The 23,552-nt window shown below is 40.5% G+C and overlaps 2 protein-coding genes across 4 annotated transcripts in view; one reads left to right on the forward strand and one right to left on the reverse strand.

The window, feature by feature from the left end:
- Nucleotides 1-5,529, forward strand: part of ABTB2 (ankyrin repeat and BTB domain containing 2) — a 142,592-nt gene extending 137,063 nt beyond the window's left edge. The window contains exons 16-17 of the mRNA XM_085312158.1: nt 486-599; nt 2,109-5,529. Of these exons, the coding sequence (XP_085168284.1) occupies nt 486-599; nt 2,109-2,306 (312 nt within the window). The 3' untranslated portion in view covers nt 2,307-5,529. The remainder of the gene's footprint in view (nt 1-485; nt 600-2,108) is intronic.
- The window catches only part of NAT10 (N-acetyltransferase 10), a 46,445-nt gene that overhangs the window by 9,282 nt on the left and 13,611 nt on the right, over nt 1-23,552 (reverse strand). For 2 of the 3 annotated variants that reach the window (XM_085312156.1, XM_085312157.1), the window contains exons 18-28: nt 22,743-22,859; nt 22,421-22,554; nt 20,409-20,457; nt 19,671-19,764; nt 19,464-19,574; nt 18,648-18,820; nt 17,973-18,092; nt 16,863-16,961; nt 16,352-16,425; nt 13,576-13,659; nt 12,205-12,338 (exon numbers count right to left, since the gene is read on the reverse strand). In XM_085312156.1, coding sequence (XP_085168282.1) covers nt 12,245-12,338; nt 13,576-13,659; nt 16,352-16,425; nt 16,863-16,961; nt 17,973-18,092; nt 18,648-18,820; nt 19,464-19,574; nt 19,671-19,764; nt 20,409-20,457; nt 22,421-22,554; nt 22,743-22,859 — 1,149 coding nt within the window. In that variant the 3' untranslated portion in view covers nt 12,205-12,244. Of the gene's footprint in view, nt 1-11,892; nt 12,339-13,575; nt 13,660-16,351; nt 16,426-16,862; nt 16,962-17,972; nt 18,093-18,647; nt 18,821-19,463; nt 19,575-19,670; nt 19,765-20,408; nt 20,458-22,420; nt 22,555-22,742; nt 22,860-23,552 lie in introns of those variants that run through there. The other variant, XM_085312154.1, reaches the window with a different exon arrangement.

Below are 23,552 nucleotides of genomic sequence, written 5' to 3' on the forward strand. Positions count from 1 at the left end.
CACCAAGGGACAAGGGGTCGCAGAGAGGCCACCAATTTCAAGGTGAACTTCTGTAGAGCCATTTATGGTACCACGATTGGGCCAAATGCACCACTGTAGTACATAGGTCCTCTTTCAGTGATGCCATTCAGTCACAGTGTGGTGATATTAAAGCTGCCCCTAAACACAACACTTTTTTTTTTTTTTTTTTTTTTTTTGAGGGGAGGAAAGGGTGCTTTGAACAGTTGAAGGCTTCCAAATCATGGCAGTAAAAGTAGCAAAAATGCATTTCCTGCAGGAGAAGCAAGCCTTTCCTAATAAAGAGGGAAATTCTCCCTGCTGCTTTGTCTCGGCATCCAGTAGCCCTTTTGCTCTTTCTTGAGGGCTTAGACATTAAAAAAGGGAGTCAGAGAGCCTTCAGGGAAGAACACATTAGATCTGTTTGCCTTCTTCCCTAACTCTTTTCAGGCTGATGATCTCAAATAGCTTCTCTATTGTCCTAATAGCTGCTGTCGGCTGCCAGCCTCTTCCAACTGGATGGCCTCCAGAGACACTGTGAAATCCTCTGTGCCCAGACGATCAGCATGGAGAACTCTGTTAACATCTATAAATATGCAAAGGTATATGCCAAACTGTCTTACTGAAGGATCACAATGAAGCAGCATGCATGCTTTCTGCAGTCTAGTTTTGGTAACTAAATACAACCAGCATACAGTAAGTACCAGCATACACAGGCTGTGCTAGTAACGTTACCCTAACCAAAACCACAAATGCATTAAGTTCCAGTCTGTAAAGTCCTAAACAGCTCTAGTGCGTTTCCTCTTCTAAAGCAAGTGTCTATGAAATTCGTGAGACTCCTAAAGAGCACAGCAAAGGAGCCTCAGCAAGTTGATACAGCAATGTCATCCAACAAAGCAGCGTATAGAGATTCACAGCAGTAGTGCTAGTTAATCATAGTGTCACAAAAAACAAAAAACTGCTTCACACCAATGTAGCATTAAGAAGCAGGCATTCCTTTAATAGGTGCCAGGGACRTAGGAGATCTTTCCACCTAATACGCACCCCAAAACCATTAATCAYTTAGCCTGTTTTCTACAATTCCTTCAAGGCCTGGTTATCTGCAACAACAGTACTGTAACTAAGTCATAAACCTTCCCCATTACTCCTACTGCTAAATATACTTCTTCAAACTCCAGAACTGGCATAGACTCCRTGCAGCACAAATATTCACCTGTATAGTAAACAGCCTAACCTCTGTTATCGATAAAATCACAGAGGAAATAGTCTGCCATTCCTGGGGGCTTGAAAGATATAGAATCAGGTCTCCTAAACACAAGCAGGAAGACTACAYGAGCAGGTGGTAATGGTTTGCATGTTTATGTTATGTGCAGTGGCAGATTGGTCCATTTCAATTCCCAACTAGCACACTAGGCCATTTTTCCCATGAGAGTCAGGCTGGTCTGGTTTTGAACCTAAAAGTTAGAAGGATGCAGTGGAAGAGAGGGGAGAAGGGAGTRCTCTCATTAGTACCTTTCATTAAATTACTATTTGCACACCGCTTCCAAAACTTTGTCGGGGGCAGGGGGGAAGGGAAGGGGTGGGCACAGCATTTCTAAATTTCATTGTTCTCATGTTGTTGAATTGCCACAATGATTCTGAAGCAAAGAGAATGAGATCACAGCCACAAAACTGCCTGATGTGTTTTAGACGTGCAACTTCCCTATTTTGCCACATTCAGCTCCTTTTTTCTAGGAATTAAGTTCACATCCCATGAACCATACTCCTCTTGCCACAAGTTGTCTGCACCACCCAGCAACACTTACTGTTTTATATTACAACACAAACTCCCTGCTTGCACGGCAAGACAGGTATCTTGGGTTGACCCTGCTGAGCAGGGGCATTGGACTAGATGATCTCCAGAGGTCCCTTCCAAACTTACTGATTCTATGATTCCATGACTTTATCAGCCAGCTGACAAACTGATAAACTTCCTTGAGGGAGTGCAGGCCAGCGGTGTTGCTAACAGCATACCATCAGAAGAAATTAAAAAGCTTGAGTGAGTGAGTGCTTCTCTCTTTTTAGGTCTGTGACTCACACAAAGGAGTAACGGATCTTGTTCTTTTCTGCAGATTCACAACGCACCTGAACTAGCCTCTTTTTGCGAAGGCTTCTTCCTCAAACATATGAGCTCTCTTCTGGAGCAGGACTCATTCAAACAGCTAATCTACAGCAGGAATAGCAAAGTGCAAGGCCTAGACCCTCTGCGGGACTTGCAGACAGCCCTGGCTGGCCGCCTGCATTCTGTGTACGTCACCTCGCGGGTGTGAGGCGGGAACGAGGCAGTGGCAGAAGCGCTGGTTCAAACTGCACTGGGCTGCGTGATCAGGCAGAGCTATGGCTTTCCCGTTCGCTTTCTGGAGTCATCAGTTCTTGCTGCAAGTCCCTTACTGCAGATGCCCTGCCGGCAGGAGTACRGCGCCTGGTCCCACTGAAGTAGGGGAGCTGGCTGCTCTGTGCCACACTGTGTCAGAGAAACACAGTCACAGCATAAACAAGGACTGAGGCTGCAAATGGAGAACCTGACCTGAAGAGAAAAATCAATGCTGCCATTTGAACAAGCACAATGCAGGGCTACAGGGGCATGTGGCAATTTACCTAGACTTAACACCTAATATGTAGTCTCAAGTAACAGCCACCTAGTTCATAGGCATACATGTTTTACTTGTAAAAAGAAAGAAAGAAAGAAAGAAAGAAAAAAAAAAAGGCTGCATAGAAGAGGTTTTCTAATCCTATGGACCACTGCCCATTCAACAAGTCATTTGTCTGAGCAGAGAGGTGTACACAAACAACTTTGCTGTAATAATAAACGCCAGTGTCTATGACAAGAGACTGGCATAGCTTTCCCCTAAGCTGTGCGCACCTTGAAAGAGAGATTCTGTAGATGAACAAGTTTGAGTAGGAACTAATACTAACTATGAAATTACTCACTGTGCACCTCATTTGAAGAACTTAGCTGGGGCAGGGAGGGGAGCATTGTCTGGGAGTTTTTTTGTATTTTTAAAAACAAATTTCACTGTGCTAGTAGTTAATCTGGATCCAGTTTGGAAAAAAAAAAAAAAAAAAGCTGTCTACCCTTTTACTATAAAGGTTTGATAGTCTTAAGTCATTTTCATTATTAAAACCTGTTTGTGAACATCATCTGTAAGACCTTACACGATAAAAGACATCTTTAAAATACTCAGGTGTAGTAAGACCTATTGCTGTGCTGAAGAAACTGTCCCAATACTATAAATAGCAATAAATTCTCCCTAAAATGATGGGGAACATGCACCTTGATGCTTTGTTCTCCCTCTTGCTCTCTCCCCCTCTCCAGAGCTAGTTGAGATCAGAAACTCTGACCTCTATTTCCAGCTCTAGTCTTCTACTTCCACATCCCCAGCTGTGGAATGATACTGTTTCCACAGATACACTACCTCAGGGGGAACTGTGCATAGTGCACAGCTAACCCCATCCCAGAGGTAAGCTGCAATCTAACATTTGGGCTGCAGCACTTGCATTCAGGTTGAGGCATCATGTTTAAGATTCACGTTTTTCCTTTGCTCACTGTGGACAGATGTTTCTGTTCAAAAATGACTCATTTAGGCCTTTTTCTAGCTGACTTAAGAGAACTGAAAGGAGACAAATCAGTATACAGTTTCACGTCAACCTTAGGAAGGCAGTAAGCTGCACACAAACACACACACCTTGCTCTCACCCACAGCTTAGACAACTTCTGAAAATTCCCACTGGTCTTTTTTAGCATATACCAAGCACATTTGCTAATAATGCTTTTTATTGGTTACAAGTGGGTAAAGTAGAAGAGGGGGTGTAGTTTTCAATGTAAATCTATGGCTTCTTGGAAATTTAAGCATTAATATTGTAACTAAGTACATCAAAAGAAGGAATCTCGGCTGGGCCCAAACTCCTATATAAGGGACAGACACGGTTTGGGTAGATGAAGTGAAGGAGAGCAAACTACAGCATCTCCCAACAAATCTGTCAAAATCTGACATTGCCTCATCCCTAAAGGATTTTAGGTCACAGGCAAATTGCATGCAAGAAGAATTAGTCTAGGATCAGTAATCTGGTCAACAAAGAAGTTGGTCAGAGCACGCTCCAATTTGTTTTAGCTACACATACACTTTTCAGGATCACCAGCTTCAATAACCCTATTTATTATCAGAAAGCTATTAGAGGTGTTTCAAGATTATCACTGGGCTGCCTGAAAAATAGCACAAAAGGCTTTATCCTGGAAAATATTTTCAAGTAGCTGCTCCAGCTGTCTGTACAAAAAAATGTAGGTTCTCTTTTGCTGCTGTAATATTACATGCTTTGTTATTTGTATATTAATGTTGTCATTTATGTAAATGTACCAGGATTTTATTAACAACATTTTAAAATACACAGCTGCTGTATTTATTCTGCTATTCTAACACAAAGAAAAATGGTATTTCAACCCACTTCTATGGAAAAGGCAGTTGCAGTGTTAGCATTTTAAGTTTTTTAGATAAATGTAACTAATTCTGTGCTTTAAAACRAGGCTTAGAGAGTCATTTATTTCCCTTTCCTAGGCTCAAACATTTTTTGAAGTAATACATTTAAGTAGCATTTTCCCCTAGCTTAAGTACCTGCCTTCCACAGAAAGGCAGCAGACATCAGCATCAGCGAAGTCGGAATTCTTAGGTAATTACTTAATAGAAGACACAGTAAGCATAAGACAACTGTTAACTTGCAGGTATTCAATCACTTCTCAAAACTTAAATATCTGATTAACTCCTAAATGCTAATGAAGGAAACATGTCAAAAAGCAGACAACACTTCCTTTCTGAGTCACCTCAGAAGCGAAGAGGGTGCGGTGGCTCTGGCTGGTACACTGCTGGTCCGGTGCCTCGCTCTAGCAGCAGCGGCAGCGTGTACTGCAGGGAAGAGAGCCGTCAAGACCGCGCTAACAGCCGCACCGAGTCAGGCACGCAGCAGCCCTTCCTACTGCTGSCCCTGGCCTCGGCCCACCTCGCGCACAACTTTCCCAGAAGCCAGGGGTTACGGCAGCAGCCACAGCTGCAGAGGTTTCATCCCCCTTCTTATTTAATAAAGCTAATGACTAACGGCGAGATATGGCAAACCAGGACAGAAAACTGCCAGAGTCATTTATGGTCCCTTTCTTGTTACCTTTATTAGGGTAGCACACTCAGGCTGTAAAGAGCAAGGGCATTTATTTTTCTATAAGGTAAGAGATATGGAGGTTTATTTCTATTGACAAAGCAAGGATTTGAACCAAGAACATCTCTAAATCTTTTTTTCTAAATTTACCCCATAAGTCTTGCAGGTCCCTACAGCATGTGGCAATACTGGCTGAGCTGTAACTTTGCATTTGGTCTACATATCTACAAGAGGACTCAGATACTTAATTTCTTAGGCTGCTGCACACACTTCAGCAGAGGAAGCCACTAATATAGCCAACACATGTATTTGGCTGCTGAGAATCTGGGGTTTTTTTGTTTTTTTGGTTTTTTTTTTGTTGTTGTTGTTGTTGTTTTTTTCCTTCCCTTGAATTCCCCCCTCCTCATCTAAACAAAGTAGCTGTACAGTATATCTCTGAGGTGTAGCAAGACTTGAAATAAATTAGTTTTACTAGCATTACTTAGCATTTGATTTACATGGTCCAAGAGAACTCTGCTGGGAATCAAACATGAGGGGAGTGCTTTCTTATGTGTTGTGCCATACATCAGCATGCTTGGAAACCCACCAATACAAACAGACTTGCTCTCAAGAATCATGGCATATAAACAAAGACCTAAGAATCCCCTTGGAGCACTTTTACTCTAGAAGTAGATTAAATTGAAATTTCTCATGAAACTAGTTGTATACCTCCTCTATTTTATGCAAACAGAATAATGCCCTTGGAGTTCTAGAAAGTAATACGGCAGAATTTGCTCAGCTTTGGAGAAGCACAAAACTTTGATAGCCATAATTACATTAATTTTGTGGAACAGAGGAAATAGAGCTCTGCCTGTGAACACGCTCAATGACTTGCAGACCGAAATAAAACCTTACTGCTTTACAACAAGCCTTTGCACAGCTGGCAAGCCCTGGTTAATGTAGCGCTGCTACTACCTGGCTGTCTGCCCTCACCAAATGCTACCCGAGCTACCAGACATTGCTTCCTGCACCTGCCATAGTAGAGACAGCCAGACTTGTCTTGCAGGGAGACACGAGAAGAAAAAGAGGAGAACGGTGACTCCCTCGGGAAACATGGGCAGCAAGCTGCTGTTGCTTGTGGCAGAAAAGACAACTCAAAAGCTAGGTTTGTCACCCAGGAGGTTTCAAATACAATCAATTCATTAATCCACAGCAAAGAGACAAGAATATTGCACTCATAGACAGACAGAAGGGCTGAGGTTGGCAAGGACCTCTGGAGATCATCTAGCCCAATCCCCCTGCTTAAGCAGGGCCGCCCAGAGCATGTTAGACAGGGTTGCATCCAGGCAAGTTTTGAATATCCCCAGAAAAGGAGACTCCACAACCTCTCTAGGCAACCTGTTCCAGTGCTCTGTCACTCTTAGAGTAAAGTAGTTTTTCCTCATATTCAGGCAGAGCTTCCTGTGTTTCAGTTTGTGCCCATTGCCTCTTGTCCTGTCACTGGGCACCACCGAAATGAGTTTGGCCCCATCCCCTTGACACCCTCCCTTAACATATTTGTACACATTGATAAGATCCCCTCTCAGTCTTCTCCAGGCTAAAGAGGCCCAGCTCTCACAGTCTTTCCTCATACGGCAGATGCCCCAGACCCCTAATCATCTTCACAGCCCTGCGCTGGACTCCCTCTGCAGTGCCATGTCTCTCTTTTACTGGGGAGTCCAGAATTGGACACAGTACTCATGATGTGGCCTCACCAAGGCTGAGTAAAGGGGAAGAGCAGCCTCTGTGAAAGAAGCAGGCAGCAAAAAGGCTTCTGTTCTATGATGAAAATCACAGCACTGCAGGGGAAAGACCTTGCTAGCAGCAACGTAGATCGGCCCAGTCCCAGAGCTGGGGTCACTTCCATGCTGTCCATTTTTCTGCTGTTTGCATTAGAGGCCAGTTCAGAACTGCTCAGCTGGAGAACTACCTGCATTCACACACTCATCTAAGCTCATTCATTGCCTCACATATGCCCTCAGTGGACGCGCAGTTTGCTGGGCTGAATTTTTACACAGCACTCCTGCCTCCACCTTGCTCATGCTCAGGCATAAAAAGGCTCCCTATATCTCTCACCAACTCTGAACACCCTTGGCTTTCCCGTGACAGCTAACAAGAAACACTTGTTAGAAAACACACGCTACAATGTAGCATGCATGAAGATTTAAGACTCTTACCTAGATACAGTCCTTTGAAAATGGTCTACATATGGAAGTACCTATGGACACACAGTCACACAAAAATCCAGCTATAGAAGCAAAAAAAGATTCCCAAAGCAAGCTTTATGATGGTCAAGTGGAAAAGATACGCTTCTACACATTGCCTTTCTCCAGTATACCAACCTTTGCCTTCCACACAGCTCACTCCAACCTCACACAGCTGTGGGAGGCAAGGACCACCCCCCCATGCACACTCAGCTCACAGCAGCAGGGAAGATGCTCAGCTTCACTGGTTTTACTTTCTCTCAGGTACCTCGCAGAGGTCAGCTCCCTCCAGCTGTCAGAATAGCTCACAGGTCTCCAAGCAGGCAGGATGATTCCACTGACAACTAGGTCACATTTACCCACCAGCTGCAGAGAGCTGCTCAGCTCAGCACAGCTTTCCCCTTTTCCTCCAATTAGCCACAGTCCTCAGTTGCTGTGGGCAGACAAGCTCACAGGGGCACAGGAGAGAGCAGAGAGTGAACCTGCAGCAACATGTCAAACACTAGACAACCCAGGGAGCACTGGAAAAAGCTACAGCCTGACCTTGCCTTGCAGGTTTAACACAGGGCCTGCAACACTAGTGCTGCCAGGTTGTCACCAGGTTGTCCAACACGCTGTCCCACTGAGGAGAAGAGAATGGGGAGGCACAGACACTTGAGCTGGCTTTGCTTTTGGTTAAGTGCATGGACAGCAACTAGAGGTGAACCAGGCTCCTTCAAGTATGGCAGCCCCCTCTGTAGGGGATCCTGTGTACAAAAATATTAGCAAACAGCTCCAGTCACAGGGAACTTCACGCTAAGAAAAAAAAAATCTAAAGATACAGAACTCGCTCTCTTCTCAGCCCCTGTACTGTGTGACATTTTTAGTATACTTCTGGCTAGGGAAAAGACATGAATTCTTGCTTTGCTGTTGGATTGCATTCAACTAGCCCTTACTCTAGCTGGAATTTTAACCTAGCTTGACTGATCTAAAGTACAGACAGAGGAAGATGTGGCTTGACTAGACTTGTTAAAGAAAGAAAAAAAAATAAAAAAAACTACTTCTCACTTACTTTAGTATCTGAGTGCTTTTTTCCATTTTGCAGTTCAAAGAGCAATAGAGAGGTAGAAGAATCCCCAAAGCTGCCAGTAAACATAAAATATATGTAGAATTTTTTTTTAAAAAAAAATAATTTGACTCTAAATACATCTACTTTCTGTAGAAATACCAAAATTCTGCTCAAATACAACTCCCAGTCTGGAATGGAGGGGTACACTTATTAATAACATCTAAGAATTCCAAGTATAAACATGCAGCTCAAATTCTCCAAGCTTTTTACTGCAACTACAATATACTCAATTCACCATATTAACAGAGCAGAAGTTACTGCTGCCCAGAGGCAGATATCAGGTAAAAAGCAAAATCATGGTCTGCTTGAAGAATCCGATTTAATTTTAGTTACTCTCTTCCATACTGATCTACAGACATTTTACCACAAGTTTTGCCAGACTACTAATATGTTCATAGATCAGCTCCAACCAAGCCTGCCACCACAAATGCTTCCAAACTGAGCAGGGGAACCTGTCAAGTTTCCTATTTCATTTCACACTGTTTAATAGTAATACTTGCAGAAGAAATCTGGTCTAGTGGTAAAAATATATAAATAAATAAAAATGGCATCACTTTTCTTACCCCCCTTTATTTTCAACAAGCAGCCTGCAACTTTGGACATGCAGAGACTTCGATGAGCTCAAGCAACATGCTGACCATTGCTCATTTTTGCCCCTCTGCCAGCTTGGCTCCCTTATAAGCAAACATACTTTCCCCAAAACAGTGCCAGTAAGTCAGGAGCCAGAGTTTTTATGACTGCTGCCTACTAGCATGAGACCATATTTTCTGAAAAAGCCAGAAACCTCAGTCTGACTTAAGGCTTACATAATACAGCTTCATCACAGCTGCACGTTAGTTACATGATGGGGGTCCCCTGGACAGTGCAGGTCACAGCTTTGGAGAGGAGGACAGTCAAATTTGCAGTTTAACAGCTATTTAGCATTGCCTTATAAATAAGCATGAACTTCTTCCATATATTTTTTCATAAAAGTATGAACTTCTCTTGAACTTTTTAGCCATTTGATCCCCAGCATAGCCATTGAAAAATACAGATCAGTTTCAGCAGCATAAGGGAGTTTTATAATAAAACTTCTCTTAAACATTACAGTTTTGAACCCATTAATGAACTAGAGTTTGATACTACTCCTGAGACATTCAGTGTGATGTGCACCACTTCTGCATTTTAAGGACATTCAGTTAGCATTTTCTTGTCACAGGAAGTAATATACAATAGAAGAACCCTTCTGGTACTGTCAATTACTAGGTAATAAGACCCACAGAAAGTAAAACATTACACCTGGGTAAACAAATCCAATAATCTGCATCGGTCAGAGAATCTTAAGTAGTTACACCTGCTGTATTAGCACCGAGTTTCAATATGCTTTGAAAGGACTCTAAGTATTTAATATTCAAGCATCTTTTGACTTGCAGCCTATTAGGCCACCATCAGATCTCTCCAAGCAGTGTGTGTGAAGTAGGCAAGTCAACTCAATCAGCACACAGTAACCACTTGATATCAGTTCCTTACCTGATTACCACTCCAAACACATCTTTGTAATCCCTATCACAAAGGGCTGGAAGATGTGACCGACCCTGGACAATTCTTAAAAAGAAAAAACAAACAAACAACAAAAAAAAGCTTCTATTGCTACAACCATCCCTCACACAAATGTCACCAACTCCAAGCTAAGTAAAACACTAGAAAACCATACAGTCCTACAGGTATCCATTCTTACACTGAGTTTCTCAGCCTTTGACCCAACAGACCCCTGAGATGAAAGAACAGCTTCCAGACTCAGCCTTCCAGCTAGCACTACTCTGTACTGCTACTGTTTAGCAGAACTTATTTCCTTTTCACTGGCCTAGGGGACATCCCTGGAAAGGCTTCAACACTAGCTGCAGCCCCTCCTGCTCCAGGCTGGCATAACAGTGCTCCATCACCCACACCACCACTGTGGTACAAGTCAGTCATTTGTCCCTCTCAAAACAAAGTCAAGCAGGGACAGCATGCATACAGCAGCACATCCAGCACACACCATCTGCTAAAGCAAGGGGGTCATAGCTCTACACCCCTCTCCCATCAGGGACATCTCTTACCCTTCCCAGGGTAAAGAAAGGTTCCCTTCCCAACAGCAAAAACAGAGAACTTACACTCACATCTTCTTCTGAGGACTTCCCAGGCAACTGTAAAGAGCTTCACACTTCTTACCTTCCCTGCTTGCTCCTTGCACAGCTTCTTTAGAAATCCATCAGGCAACATGCCACCACCTCACCTCTGCAGGTCCCCCAGTGCTGCTCTTTCAGCACAGCTGGGGGATAACTGGGCCCCTCATTAAGCCTTTAAAGGCTGCAGCTGCAGTTCAGCCCCCCCTCCCCCCCATCCCAGCGCTCAACTGTTGTTGTTGTTGCTAACTCACAGATCCATCTGTTAACAAAAGCTATGTGCAGGCTGTGTTGTACAAGGCCTATCCATAGTCAAGAGGCTTCATAGAATAGTTTCCCAGGGAAGCAATACTGCCTTTAACTGGGAAGAAACTGTTTCTTTAAGCTGCTAAGTGGAGCTCTGAGAACTACAAGCAAACCAAATGCAGCAATACATGTAAATATGGGTAAATCTTGTTTCCAAATCTTTAGACTATGAAGCTGGAACCTCAAACCAAAGCAGTAGGGTGCTCGTTTAGGGCAGGGACAGTTTTGTGCCGGAGGAGATTTGCCCTGGTTTTTAAGCCACTGGAGTGTGACAGACACCAGAACTAGAGTATTGCAGTCACAGAAAGTCCCAGCTCTTAACTAGCGTATACTTATTGCCAAGTGGGAACTACAGACTGGGGAGTTCAGTGGCTTGCCTTTTTGACCCGCCCTGAGCATAAAGAGAAAGTCACTAAGATCAGGTGCTGGTATGGTAGTGCTGATTTCTCAGTAACATTAACACAGAACTTTCTAACAAAGCCAAGCAGCAACTCCAGGTAAGCAAACAGCAGAGGAGACAAGCTGGCAGAAACAGCTTCTCCAGCACCTGTTAATTACTCTAGCCTGCTTGAGAAGTAGGAAATGTAAATTACTGAGCCACTGGAATGCTGAGAGCTTATAAGCAAGTGTGAATGCAAAAGAGGAGCCTTTATTACAGCTCCTTATGGAGCACAGTAAGCAGAAACTCTAGAATGCCTTCCAAAATAGGAATGTTCATTGTATATTCTGAGCTCCTAGGAGTGAGGACCACATCATGAGTCTACATCAACAATGTGGCTTCACTGAATAGCAAGCTCCAAATAAAATCTCAATTGTTGTTCGCATGAGAACTCCCTCAAGCTACAAAGAAATGGCTGAATACTGAACCAGTAATCAAATATATCAAGATGTCAAAAATCCTACAATGTAAGAGTCGTATGTCAAAGCCTCTATCTTATGTTGTCCAAATTCTTTTTTAATAAAGACATCAAACAGCAAGATGCAGGAAATTTTACAGATTGATCTGCCTTGACTGAATGGAAACTTTGTAGCTGCTAAAGCACCCTCATAATATCCCAGTGCATTGCACACTTTCCAGTCACACTTCATAAAAATCTCTATAGATTGTCTCCTGGCAGTGTCACTGCACTTCCTTTAATACAAGCTGCTTTTCAAAATGTCTCTGAGACTTTTTTTCTCTCCTCTCCCTCCCCTCCAAAGGAAGTCCTTTGCTTTGAAAGGAGAATAGTACTTCTTAAGTACAGACCCGTCAGTCACTAATTCAAGTTCACTGATTGGCTTCAAAGTCATTTCTTCCACTTCTGCTTTGTATCTTTAGTCTTCTTAAACTTCTTCTGTTGCTTGGGTCCTCTTACTGTTTCTAGCTTTCTCTTCTTCTCACTAGGAAATAGGAGAAAAAAAGATCTGCTAAAATACACCGAATGCCCATCCATCTGGGAAGTTTTTCTTGTAAAAGGTTGGTGGAGGGTCTACAAAGAAACGTTTGCTCCAAGGCTTCTCAAAGAAAGCAGCTAGGAGAAAATAGTTACAATTTCTTGGGTCACTTAAACTGGGGCTAGAGAAAGCACTAACAACAGTATGACCTACACTTCCTAGCATCTTGAGATTCTTTAACCTAGTTTGAATCCCATAAGAGATTTTGATTTTTAGCTTTTGCTTGTCGTTGCTTTTCAAGACTTTAAACTATGGCCCTTACAGACAATTTGTAGAGAGTATGTGGGTAGACTAGAGTAACTGGAAAAATATTGTTATTGACAATTATAAAACTAAATATACAATTTAATCCTTGCAGTAGGTTCTGACCAGAACAAACATGACAGAATTCTGATCTTTATAAACATTGATAAGACCCTCTAATTTCTGTACGGCCTCTAGAAATTCAGAGTTTCCATCTTTCATGAAAAGAATATGAATGCACAAAAGGTGGAATAGAGATGCAGAAAAGATCACATAATCACTTCAGCTGTCATGCACCACAGGAAGCAAAAACGAGAAGGCAAGTCGCAGCTATAAATCCTCAAGGAAAAGATGAGGAAAGACTTCATGCTGAGCAAGGTGAAAGAAAGAAGATGGATGAAAAGAAAGGAACTGCAGAAAGGTAGACTTAACATTTTGCAGGCTTAGCACTCAAATTTGAAAGAATTCTCTTTTCCTGAAGTGTATTTTCTTTTATGTGAATATTCATAGGCTCCCACCCAGTGTTCACTCTCAAAGCAAATGTCTAAAGTGGAATGAGTTCTTTAAAAATTACTCAAGAGAGAAATAGAAGCACCTTATAGCAGAATCAAGACTTCACCATGTGAACAGAAAAAAAGGGCTATGATAAGCAATTAAGTTGTATGAAGACAAGACTATATGACAGAGAAATAGCACAGAATTCACATTAACACTCTCCTATTAGAGGAACCACTGAGTATCCAGTAGAGCTCTTGGGTGCTTCCACACTCATTTCTCCACAAAAGTTTTCTGAAGAAAAACTGGGACTCTGTCCAGAACATTATGTTCATTTTTATCTGCATTTAATTACTTAGTTTCACTGTTTTGCAAAACACTACAATAAAGCCAGTGCAAAAGACCAGAGAAGCCTATGTAGAGTGAATATTTCAACTTTCTTAACCTTTTCAAACTGACGATGGAAGCATTCTGTCCTGCTTTGCTCAGCACCTCATTCCATTCTTCGTCATCACCCCGGATAATATATCTAAGGGGGGGAAAAAAGTAAAGAAAAAAAACAAGTAAAATTTCCAGCTCAAAGGAGGAAAAAAATAAGGTAATATTACTGTCAGTTACATGCTACTCTACAAAGCCACTGTCCCAGTGCCCAACCAACTCAGTACTTAGAAGTAAAAGCAAAATTAGACTGGCAATGGGACATAATAGCTTGTCATGACTGTGTCAGGAGGCTCAATCCAAACTTGGTCAATAGCAACTAACAGTTTTCTCTATACCAATCTGGTCAGTGGCAGATGAAGTTCTCTCAGAAACCCATATTATAAATATCTCAAAACTGTGCTGACGAAAGCCTCTCATCAGAAAAGCAGAGTGCTAAACAGAGTGCTTCTTTGACAAAAGAAAAAAAAATAAGACCAGCAAGGTTATACTCTCTATAGCAGTGATGTATACTTCTCCTTTGCCAATTAGATTTCTTAAAACAGATCCTCAGTCACTACAGCTTTGAGACTGGCAACCATAAACAGATCTATATTTACTACACAGATTTCTTTTCAAAAGCTTGGGGGTGGGGATTGTTCTTTTTCAAAAAGGAGAAGAATGTTTGCAGTGCTAAAAGTAGGGGCTGCAAAAAGCAGGGGCTTATAAAAGACAGTTAGTTAAATTAGCAGCTGCCCTTAGACCAGCAGTAGGTTTGAAAGGTACAATTTTTCCTACATCAGTCCAGGAGAAACTGAAGGCCTACAGGTTTCTTTTGAAAAAGGAAATTAACAATAATTGCTATTCAAGTTTAATCTCATGTTTGTTCCCCTTGTCACGGTGTTCAAGTACCCTGGAAATGTCATATAAGTTCAACTAGGCAAAGCACTCATACAGAAAAACTGAGTGGTTGCTCTCCATCTCAAGTTCTTAGAGATTCAGAACAGACTAGCCTTTGTTAATAGAAGGCTGAATGATGCTAGACAAAACCTTTTCAAATTAAATAGCTCTGTCTCTTCTATTAGTTTTCTATAACCTGTATTCAAAAGTGTTCAGAATGGAATTTTGTCCCCTTTCCTCATGAGGGGGAATACAAATTATTTCTGGATGACGAAAAAGGGAATATCATCTGAAATGACAAATGAGTATGTCACATTATCAAATCTAAGAAATGGAACTAAAGCTTTCTAAATTCCCTGGTTATATTGTTTTCCTAGCATGACTGAATTAACACTTCAAATTACATCCATTTTTGTCTTTAGCACAAACAAGAGAAAGATTCAAATAAGTTTTTGTTCCTTTCTCCATATTTAATAGAGATTAATTTGGAGCCAAAACAGACAATGTTTTTTCTTCTGGGATGCTGGTACAGTAAACAGGATTTATAAGAGAAGTGGAAGGAGGAGAGAGAGAAGGGAAAGAATCAGAATACTATGTGTAACTCCTATTAGTCTAGGAAAAAAAAAAGACATCTGCCGATACACAAGTTGCTGGTTCAGCAGTTCAGTATCCTACAAATTGTCTAACTACAGCAGTTGAAAAGCATCCATGCCCACTGTAGTAAAGCAGCTCTGGTTGGTGGTTCTGTGGTTTGGAGGGAATTTTTTTTGTTGGTTTTTCTTTGGGTTTTTTGTTGTTTGTTTTTTAAGAAAAGAACATTAAAATTAGCCAGGAGTTCTGTGGTACCATTTTGCTTGAGCTGAAAACAGCTGTGCACATAGCAAAGCTGGACAGCAAATAATATAATAACAGCAAATATAAAACCCATATTTGAGGGAAGTAATAACTACTTCTAGAAGCACAGAAAACTATCAAACAATCCACAGACAGACAACTTGCTTTATTACTCATATTATAAATTTATACAGATTGTATACTTATATAGTTAAACTACTCCATACACAACCAGAATCAATGCTGCCATATAGATATACAGCAAGAGTTCTTGCCATGAACAGTTTATTTTTTAAATAACAGACAGAAGAGAATGGAAGTAAAAAAATAATGTGCTTAAGCTCATACCAGAGGTACTGGGGCTGAGCTAAGAACTGAACCAGAACTCCTGTATCTTCTGTGTGCAGTACTGGAACTGCAAGCCAGCCCTCAACTCTAAAAATGATTCAGTTCTACAGTTCCACAGACAGACAGATCTCACTTAGCTGCGGCCACACCAAGCCATATCTATGCATAGTTAGCTATGATCTGCTAACTCATAGCCTTTTGCTTTGGTAGGTAGGTCAAAAATACCATCAGAAAAGAGAAATTTAGTAAGTCCAAGCATGGGAACAGGAAAATTCATGCTTATGATACACTTCTCAGGCACTGATTCATGGAATGAATGCAACAGGTGAATGGCCCTCAACAGAAAAGTTCTGCTACTGTATCTATTTCTTAAGGGAAAGAATATGGTTTGTGTGTGAAACAAAGCAGCTATAGACAGAGCTGATCAAAACTAATGATTACTGGCTGTCAGGCAAACAATACCCAAAATTTTCATTGGAGTAGCAACATATACTTAGCCCACATGGCTACCACATATATATATATATATATATATATGTGTATATATATATATATATATGGTACTCACTGTTATTTCTCTTCTATTGATCATTTGAGATTGTCACACTGTAACTACAGCCTTGAACATAGGTCTCAACAAAATGTGTTGTCATTGGTGACCAATCAGTCAAAGAGATACCTGGGAAGAATTGATTTTGAGACTCGTATAGATAAATTCTTACTGTGAAAAGTCCATTTCCTTCAGCTTCCCCACTTCTTGCTTATGTTTTTCTTGGAATTCCTTTGCAGCTTCTTCCTACAACAGGACATCACAAGAGATGCATTAAGTTCTAAGTACAACAGTAACCATGTAATACATGGAAAACGCCTTTCCCACCCAAAGACCAGTATATCCCATAAAACAAATATGAGATGATCCTGAAAAGCTTGTGTCATTTATATAATTTAATTTAATTTTTTATATAATTGGTATACATAAATGTAGTTAAACTCTCAAGCACTCTCATAACATCTTCGCAGATTCTGAGATGATCTATATTGCAGTTTAACAAAGCATGAATATAGGAATGTAAGGCAAAGCTGTCATATTTTATAACTACCATAAAGTGACAGACATGACATGGAATTTTTCCCATCCAAGAGGATTTAGATGACAAGGCTTCTGTGTTCAATAAAACTCCATGAATAGCATTTACATGTACACTAAAGGTGAAAAGAAAGTTCAATAATTACCAGATCATCATTTAAAGATTTCAATGTTGGCTCCATTACAATATCCTTTGTTGCTACCATCTGCTCCTCCACAGCCTTTTCCTGGACTGTGTTGAACAACTGGAAATAAAGTAAATCAACTTGTATGAGACTTTCTGCTATTTCTTCTAAGTTTGTGCTTTACGAACAAACACGGAGTGCTGGCTGTCCCCATGAAACTCTTGTAATCTTGCAAATACTGACAGTTGTTTATTTCTGATGCATATGTTCCACCATACTGAAATAAAAAAGCTCAAAGCTCCTTCCTGAAGGCAGAAGCAAAACAGCTTTTATAAAAAGTGTTAAAAAAAAGAATCAGTCAGCACTGACTGCTTAACTTGCATAAATGCAAGAACTGATCATTTGCAGCATACTAATTAATACAGTGTCATTTGACTAGTATTTGCAGATAAAAGCTTCATCTTATTTTCTTGCATGTTATTTTCAAGATTATTAAAGGAGTATTATATTGAACAAATCCCCTTTTAAATGAACAACTTAAAGCCACACTACAGACGCTTTGCTACCGTATCCTGTTGTCCTGAGAGTCTAGATGCTCTGGGCTGCATAAGTGATTGCAAGCAGTTGGCAAGTATTTTATGTCATCTGATGTAACATCATTTGATAATTCATCACATTACTTAATCACAGAAATTAGGCAGAAAGAACAGACCCCAAACTTTCTCCTGATTTCACAGGACTTCAAGTCCACCTCTAAATGACCATAGAGAAGGCTTCTTAGCAAAGGTTGTGATACCACCAGTGCAGTGAGTAACCATAAACAAACAGATCATGCTAAGTCAGCACCATGGGCTGTATGCTCAAGATTTTGTTCAGCACTTTTCAGCAATTAAAGATATAACACAATACTATTATTTGGGAAAACTTACAATAAAAAATAATGTCATAAATATCTGCTTTCTTCCACTAAGATTTTCTCTCTTTACAAATGAGTCTGCAGTCAATTACTGAGGACATGTTAAAGATACACAACTCTGATTCAGATTTCTATTAGTACCAGGCTCAGTACTGGAATTACATTTTGGCTTGATACAACCAAAACAAGTTGTAAGCAGGTCAACATGCAATTACCTGGACTACTTTACGGATGATTCTGTTGAAGAGGCCCATCAGCTGACTGCTGGGCAGTTCCACCTCCTTTTCCAGTTGGTCCAGAGATTTATGCTGTAGGCCAATCCCTAGAAGAAGGGCCTGAAGAAATTACATATATTTCAGTTAGAGAGTTTTTCAGAACAAATATACATATATAAGCAATACCCTTTACTTCCTCTGCCTTTGCAAAGTCCTTAGTCTATCCAAATAATACACAGGCTTCTCTGGTATGAGCTGAAGTTTTGCTCAAAAGCACTGAAACATCCCTAAATTATTCTGTAATTGGCAAGCATCATTCCATGTTCAGTTCAGATAAACACTTTTCTCCTGAGGTGTGGCTCAAGAACCAGAAGATTTTGAGAAGGCTTTAAACTGTAGTTCACACAATATTTTAAATTTATGGAGTGCATCACTGAACAGGCAACGGGACATGATCTTTACAGATTTTATTCAAAGCAAATATAAAAGGTGGAAGAACACTACAAGCAGGAGAAACCATGAAGAAGATCATAGAATAAGCAATTACCAGAAGTGAATTACCAGTTTGTCTTTTTTTTTAAGATGACATGAAATGGGAAAGTACTTCAAACATAGGAGACAGCAGGAAACTATGAATAAAGGTGACGCACAGCTTGTTCACACAGAGATACATACCGACTGTGCAGCAGAGAGAGAAATATCACCCAGCTGGTTGAGAAAAAACATCCTAGCAACAGCAGGTACCATATCCATGATCAGATGATAGTCCACCATATTGCGAGAGTACATGTCTAACCTCTTCAGGTCATACGGGATGAAAACAGATTCTAATTCAGCACGGCTGATGGCTGAATAATAAAAAGGTCAGGACAGGTCAGTCTTAGGACTGTTCTTCCTAGCTTCAGTATTTAACAAATTTCACATCATAGACTGAGGATCAACTGCTGCCCCACAGGTTCGCTTCCCAACACACTTCTGAACCCAATATCCCAGGTCTAACTCTTTTACCCAGACTGGCTTGGCAGTTCAAAATCTTTTCAGACAGACATATATCCATATGAAAAAAGCTACTGTCAAAACAGACTAACATATCAACTCAAATACGTCTAAGAGATTAAAAGCAGTGCAGATTGATAATCTGCCCGGGCTTTCACTGTCTTGCACTTGATTCTGCTGACAAAGGACTGTTTTCTCATAGCAGCAACCCTACTCCTTGTAAGTACCTTTTGGAATACTTAAATCTTTCACCAAAAAAACAAATAAATAAACAAACAGAAAACACACAGATTTCAGAAGCTAAAAAATCTCCTGTTAGTTTTTACTCAGAAATATAAGCAATTTTTTTGCATACTAGGAACAAAGCATAACAACTGACCAAGAAGCACTTCACAACAGATATCACACCATGCCACCTGCATTTGAGAACTCTGATAAACCTATACACAGACTTTAAACTGCAGTTTAAATTATATTATGAGCCTGGATACTCACAGGGTTGTGACTGCTGTTTGATATTTTTGTTCTGTAGAATATTTAATGCCAGTGAGGGAGAGAACGTGCTGAACTGGTAGGAAAGAAGAGAAAGGAATCTCCTCCTAAAATCTGCAGGATAAGATGAGAAAATAAATGATTTCTGTGGATCTGCACAATAAACATCCCAGAAAATTTCTCTCACATTAGCAAAATGAGCTCAATTACCTTTCCAGAAGGCAGTAAGCCAAGGCTCTTGTTCAATGTCCTCTTCATTCAGCATCTTCAGCATGATGCATGAATGCTCACCAGTCAGGTCATTCTAGTAATGAAGACATATTTCCCATCATTACCTTGAACCTTTTGCACTCTATGCTCAACTGAAGAAGGCAAAGGTCTTAAAAAACAACAACTCGCATATCAACTGCTACTGATCACCACTATCTAAAGTATAACCCGTAAGCCTCTGCAATTTGATAAATCCCAGTGATGAGGGATTTTGGTTTCTTCAAATGACTGCCATTCACCAGTATTGCAAATCGCAGGTACAGCTCAAAAGCCAGAGAAACAAATGGAAGATGCAATGATACGGGATGTGGAACATCTCTGTTCACCAGAGAGTAAACAAATTTTTCTCTCCAGAAGTTCTATAATTACTAATGCTATTTTTAGTGAATACCTAGGAAGGTGTGAGCCAGTCAGTTCAGGAGCAACTCGTATATTTTACCATAACCACAGTAACTCTGCTCTAATTTTTTAAAGTGCAGACTAATCAGAAGACCATACTCCTGAGCCTGTAACTTTAATCCTTTAACGAGCTACAGACCTAAAAAACAAAAGTGAACATAGAACAAATGTAGTCTCAGAAAACTTTCCTGCCCAAAGCACATCTAACTGAAGTCAAAGGAAAGATGCCCAGTGATATTAATAGGGCTTGATTTCATTCAGAAACAGTATGCTACTTACTGGCGTCTGCCTTAGATAAACTGGCACAAATCCAGCACGCTTCCAAAACCTGGGGAAAGGGAGAGGAGAAAATGCACCGAGAAGTACTGAGCTATTGATTTTGCAGTGATACATATAGCTAAATGCAGTCTATCCACTGTACAAGAAAAACTGTTGAAAAGTAGGCAAAAGTTTAAGACATTCTACTAACTTATGAAAACGAACATTGATAGAAACCAGTAATAGGACTGAACCTGACTGAAATTCTAACTTAGAAAAGTATAAAAAATGACGACAATGACATCAGAAAATGAACAAACTTTGTGTTTCAGGTAAAAGACTAACAGACATGATACAAGAGCACTTGTAGCCAACAGCCTTCCATGACCTTCTTTAAAAACAGACAAACAGGTTTTCATCGCTAAAACCGCAGACTCCTAAAGGATACACTGGGGAAGGGCTGAAGGGTTTGTTTCAGAGAGTCTACTGCTCATCAGTAAATGCTGATTTTCCCTAGCAACTTCCAGATTTCAATAACCAGTTATGTACCATAAAGAATCCCAGACCAATCAACAAAATCCTGCTGACATCCCTTTCCATTCTACCCTTCTGTCTTGCATCTTAATGGCAAACTGATTCTACAATTCACTTCACTCAGGATGATGAAGACTGGTATAAAGAAACCTGCTGAGACCAAACATATGGCATCCCAGACAAGAAAGAAGCCAAGTCCCAGAATAGCAAGTGTCCCTGGCAAACTACCTCCAAAGGCCACAGGATGACTACTCATCAGCTGCACAGGACGTTGTGAATTTCAGCAGGAAGCCCTACACGTGCACCCCATCCTCTTCCTACCCTGCTATTCTCCCTTCTTTTATCTATCCCACCACAGCTAACAGCCAAATAATTTAAAAAAATATATAGTAGTTCAGCACTTTATTCTCCTCTCTGCCCCAAGAGGGATTGTTTAGTAAAGAAAGACATCTGAACCATTTCCTTTGAGATTGAAAGTGTTTCACATTAACCATTAAGTTCTGCTGCTTTTTTCCACACAGCTGAACAGTTCACCATCCCATTTTGGCATGAACTTAGCGTGCTTGCCATGGAACAAAATGGGCTATAGCCTCTGCACCTGCAGTGCCAAATTATACACATCTATCTAACATTGTTCTAAGTCAGTCACATATTGGGTTCATGGGTCTTACTTCTTCTGCTGAACTCAGTCCGATCTCTTGTCCTTGTGTAGTACCCTAGATCCTCTGCAAATGAGGACAAGCCAGCAGGAATAAAGGCTTTAGGTGAGCAGTAACTGCTTTGTTCCTAAGCTAACAACAGGAAGAATTCTCTACTACTTTGAAATAGTCTCCCAAACTACGGGTCACAACTTCCCACACAGAATCTCAAAAACCTAGGTATTTTGTAAGATTTTATAATAGAATAAAAATGCTAGAATTTATTATAAAATTACAAGTTTTTATATAAAAACTACATTGTAAAATGGAAGTAAAATTTAAGAAAATTAATTAAACCAAATTATATTGATTTGCGGTGTAGTAACTCAGTTCTTCCATGGCAAGAGAAGTGAGAAGCATCTATAGTTGTTGGTGGAAAGTGTTTACATTAGCCAGAAAACAAAAGATAAGTTTAAAGTTAGCAGCAGCTCAAGCTTCTACAGGTCACAGGAAGGAGTACTTAACTTGTCACTACTAATTACAGGTTGTTCTTACTTCTCCAGCCTGGAGAAACTGAGTTGTTACTCAGTTAGCAATTAAAACTAGCTAACTTTCAGAAGGGTCACAGAGACATCCAAAAACTGGTTTGCACTCAGAAGGAGTCCTGAAGGACGTACTAGATGGTTAAGTCCAGCTCTACTGAGCACTAAGGATAGGTCTTACAGAAGAGGGCTTGGAGTTGCCCCAGATTTAGATACAAGGGAAGCCTGCAAAGAGAATGTCCAAAGTGTAAAATACCTGCATCTATAGCAGCTGTATTTTTGCAATGGGCTTAACTAACAAATAAAAGTTAAGTCTTACTTCAGTAATCTTGGTGTTAGGCCATAAGATACACCTAGATAGTCTAAGCTCTCAGCTTGTCTCTCGCTCAGTTTGAGAAGTAAAGGAGGCAAGTCTTTCCGAGGTGTCACAACCTCTTCTAACAAACTAACAGTCTGGAAGAGAAAGTGGAAATGGATTAGTAACATTCCTCACAACAATCTGCAAATTCATCTCTCATTCTGTGTAGTAAATAAATATTTACATTTCCCTCCTTACATATGAAAATCAATACTGAGGCTTACAGTGAAAACCGAATAGCTTAACACAGCAGGAAATACAAGAAATGCACTGAACTCCATACCTCACTGCTTACAGTTGCAATTTCTTTGGGCTTCTGAATTGTTTTTTCTTCCAAACAAGGGAATTTGCCTTCATAGTACATCTGCAGTAAATTCAGAGCTCTGCTGCCATAGCCCATCTGTGAAGTAGTAACAGCATACTATCAGGAAAAAGATATATCTATTTTTCAGGACAAAAACCCAACATTCTCCTCTTATAAACCCATGAATGACTGTCAGCACAGAGAACACTAAGTAACTGCAAAAATAATATTAGTAGTAGTACCTTCCTACATAGCAGCTCCAAAGGGAAGGACACTACTGTCTGACTGAACTCACGATGAGAATTAGAGCCCAGTATGTAGTTTACAACTGTGTAGTAATTCTCACTTACCTCCAGCATTCAGAACATGACAAACACTCCAGCATGAAGATTCTGTAAATCTCACAATATTACTGGATCTTGAATATCTTCTGCTTCCTGGGATGCTATAATGTTGCTTAGCAATAACAGGAACACTGGTTTGCTACCTACCCAGAGGAAAGTAAACACCCCCAATCCACTGCGTGATCTAAACATTTCTGTGTGTCTTTCACGCAGTTCCTGACTTCATGCTGTTATTATCTCTAGCTCAGGAAGTCCCCAAGCTTAAAACACTGGAAACCGGGGCAATCAATATGTATATCCTGTTCTTAAACTCTTTCCTAGGCATTTACTATTGGCCACTGTTTCTGTTGTTTTTCTCCAGACTTCAGTTATTTACAGAAACATCAAGGGAGATATGTAATTGCAACAACCCTTTTGACATTGAAAAAGATAGCTGCTTTCTAGA

Source organism: Rhea americana, unplaced genomic scaffold, assembly GCF_003343005.1.
Source record: "Rhea americana isolate MKP2758 unplaced genomic scaffold, rheAme1 scaffold_359, whole genome shotgun sequence".
NCBI classification, from domain to species: domain Eukaryota; kingdom Metazoa; phylum Chordata; class Aves; order Rheiformes; family Rheidae; genus Rhea; species Rhea americana.